A 3,092-nucleotide genomic window follows, 5' to 3' on the forward strand; every position below is an offset into this window, starting at 1 on the left:
CACTGAATAATATGATTGAGCTTCACAGATGCAACTTCACACTCATGTTTAAGCATGTCATTGTGTCAGTCAGAAAGATATTAATGTTTGTTTATTATTTATTTATAGCATTCATTTTTTATAAACATACTATGATAAATACACACACAAACTGAATATATACTGTTTAATGCTGTATGTGATTTATTATAGATATAAATTATATATTCATATGTAGCATGATGCTACCAGTGCCAAGGTCATGGGCTTCCAATGGAATACATGAGTAGAGAAAATGTGTATCTTGAATGTTGGATAAAAGCTGAAAGATGTAAATCACGTCATTTTCAAAATCAATAGATTTAAAAATTGAAATAGTAATATGAAATGCATCTAAACTGATGCCATTATAGTTTTTATGTACATGAGGTAAAATATCTTCTTCCACTGTGGCAACCAGTATCCGAATGAAAGAAAATGTTATGATTATAAAACCTCCCTCTCTTTTTTTTTTTACAGCTTAGATGATCCAATATCAGAAGTCCTGCATTTTAAAGACAAAGACCTGACTTCCACTCTCCTCCTGGAACTGAACACCTTAAGGAAGGACCGAATTCTTACGGATGTTGTGTTTTGTTCAGAGGGCAAAGAGATCCCATGTCACCGCAATGTTCTGGTGTCCAGCAGCCCTTACTTCTACGCTATGTTTTGCAGCAGCTTCCTGGAGACCCAGAAGCCCCAGATAAACCTCCAAGGTGTTCCTTATGACATCCTTACGAGTATTGTGGAGTATGTTTACACAGGGTCCATCAGCATCACCATGGAGCTGGTTCTCCCTCTGATGCAAGCTGCCTCTATGCTACAGTACGGAAGACTTTTTGAGGCCTGCTCCACCTTCCTGCAGGCCCAGCTCAGTCCAGACAACTGCCTGAGCATGATCCGGCTCTCAGAAATCCTGCATTGCTCAAGCTTGCAGGAAAAAGCAAGAGAGCTGGCCGTGAAGAGCTTCTCAGATGTGGTTGTCTCTCAGGACTTCTGCGAACTCTCGCTACCCGAACTGGTGAGCTACTTGGAAGACGACAGACTCTGCATTGAAGAAGAGCAAGTATTTGAGACTCTTTTAGCTTGGATCCACCACGACCCGTTCTCCAGGTGCAGCACCATCCATGACTTGTTCCGTCGTGTGAGGCTGAGACACGTCCACCCTTCATATCTTTTCCAGTTTATCGCCAACGACCCTCTAGTCCAGGCATCGTCTTTATGCACAGAAATTATCGAATCTGTTCGTCGTCTGCTCTTTTCCGTCGGCACTCATTGCCCTGGTGATCTTGAGCCCCTGTGGGCCGCGCCGCGGCGTCAAAACTGCAAGGAGGCTCTTGTAGTAGTAGGAGGCCGTAAGAATGGCGAGCGGACGTCTCGTGATGCGCTGCTCTATGACGAGCAAACTCGCTCCTGGCAATGGCTTGCAAAAGTCCCTTTGCGGCTCTACCGACCCGCTTATGTCTGCATGCACAGCATCCTTTATGTTCTGGGTGGCTTAACCATGAGAGCTGGAGGCCAGTACACACCTAGCAACACGGTTTACACGCTTTCTCTCAAAACAAACCAGTGGAGAATGGGAGAACCCATGGTGAAGCCTCGATACGCCCATCAGAGCTCCACCTACCTACATTTCATTTTTGTACTGGGTGGATTGACGGCTGATGGACAACTGTCCAATGAGGTAGAGCGATACGACACCATGTTTAACCAATGGGAGGCCATGGCCCCCATGCCCACCGCAGTTCTGCACCCAGCTGTAGCTGCGCATAACCAGAGAATATACGTGTTTGGTGGAGAAGACGCCATGCAGAAACCAGTTCGAATGATCCAGGTGTGATATTTCAGGCTTATTCAGATGTTTAATTGTATTGAGCACAAATTTCACAAATTGATTTTGAAGTGGTAAAAGATGTTTGTTCTTGATAGGTGTACCACATAGGAAGGAATCTGTGGTATAGAATGGAAACCAGGACGGTGAAGAACGTCTGTGCACCAGCTGCAGTGATTGATGATAAAATCTACATTGTAGGCGGTAAGGAGGTTTTTTTTTTTGGTGGTATTGTAAAAACATCATTCCTGTGTGTTGGTCTTAAAGTCACCATGAAATCAAAATTTGAATTTTTTTTGTTGTCTGTTGAAGTGATTATAAATTATCCACGCAAATCATTATCTTTCTTATTATTTTTTATTTCATGTGCCCTTAACAACTATGGAGAGGGGGGGGCAATAATCCTCTCTCCATGTCTTACACTTTTTCACATTTGAGAATTATTTATTTCAACAGGCTATACAAGAAGAATGGTAGCCTATGATATTAAAACCAACAGGTTTGAAAAATGTGAAAATATGAAGACCAGGAAGATGCATCACTCCGCTTCTGTAGTCAATGACAAGATCTATGTCACGGGGGGCCGTTTCATTAACAGCCACGAGAGTGTGGAAGATTCAGACAGCTTTGACTGCTACAACCCAAAGACAGACTCATGGGTGTCAATGGGAACACTGCCATTCAAGCTATTTGACCATGGCTCAGTACCTCTGGTCTATCTCTCTGATAAGTTTCTGCCTACATGAATGCATTTATGTGACAATGTAGCTTAGGTTTTTAAATATGTCTTTCTCCAAGCAAAATGCTCGCTGTACTGTATTTTACAGCTCATACTGAAAAAATATAGAATAAAAATACAGAGCATATTACGATAGCAAAGCAATGAGATGCACACATTTTTCACCTCTCTAAAGGTGTTTGCACATGTTGCCTTTTGATTGTGTGTGAAATATTAGTAAAATAACTAGTAATAGTTATTAAAATAGCTGAAATTAGAATTAAGAAACGATTAGAATCACCTGATCTAAAAAAAATTTTAATAATATTAGTGTTTACTACAGAATAAGTTACCTTTGAATATCTGTTCTGTATTACTTTGCACTTGACACTGAATAGTTGTACATTGTATGTTTACAGGAGTACTTTTATGTAAATACATTCCTCCATTTTGTAAACTGATTTTTTTTATTCATGTTTCCCCCCCCAAGTATAAAGTGGTTGCATACATACTGTTAAAAATGAA

General features: G+C 40.9%; 1 protein-coding gene across 2 annotated transcripts in view; it reads left to right on the forward strand.

Annotated features, from left to right (window-relative positions):
- Positions 1-3,086, forward strand: part of LOC107593636 (kelch-like protein 38) — a 3,584-nt gene extending 498 nt beyond the window's left edge. For both annotated transcript variants that reach the window (XM_016283445.1, XM_016283446.1), the window contains exons 2-4: positions 499-1,852; positions 1,948-2,053; positions 2,306-3,086. In XM_016283445.1, coding sequence (XP_016138931.1) covers positions 499-1,852; positions 1,948-2,053; positions 2,306-2,595 — 1,750 coding nt within the window. In that variant the 3' untranslated portion in view covers positions 2,596-3,086. The remainder of the gene's footprint in view (positions 1-498; positions 1,853-1,947; positions 2,054-2,305) is intronic.
- The last annotated feature ends 6 nt before the right edge of the window (positions 3,087-3,092 follow it).

Source organism: Sinocyclocheilus grahami, unplaced genomic scaffold (genome assembly GCF_001515645.1).
Source record: "Sinocyclocheilus grahami isolate Dianchi unplaced genomic scaffold, SAMN03320097.WGS_v1.1 scaffold175.1, whole genome shotgun sequence".
Taxonomy (NCBI): domain Eukaryota; kingdom Metazoa; phylum Chordata; class Actinopteri; order Cypriniformes; family Cyprinidae; genus Sinocyclocheilus; species Sinocyclocheilus grahami.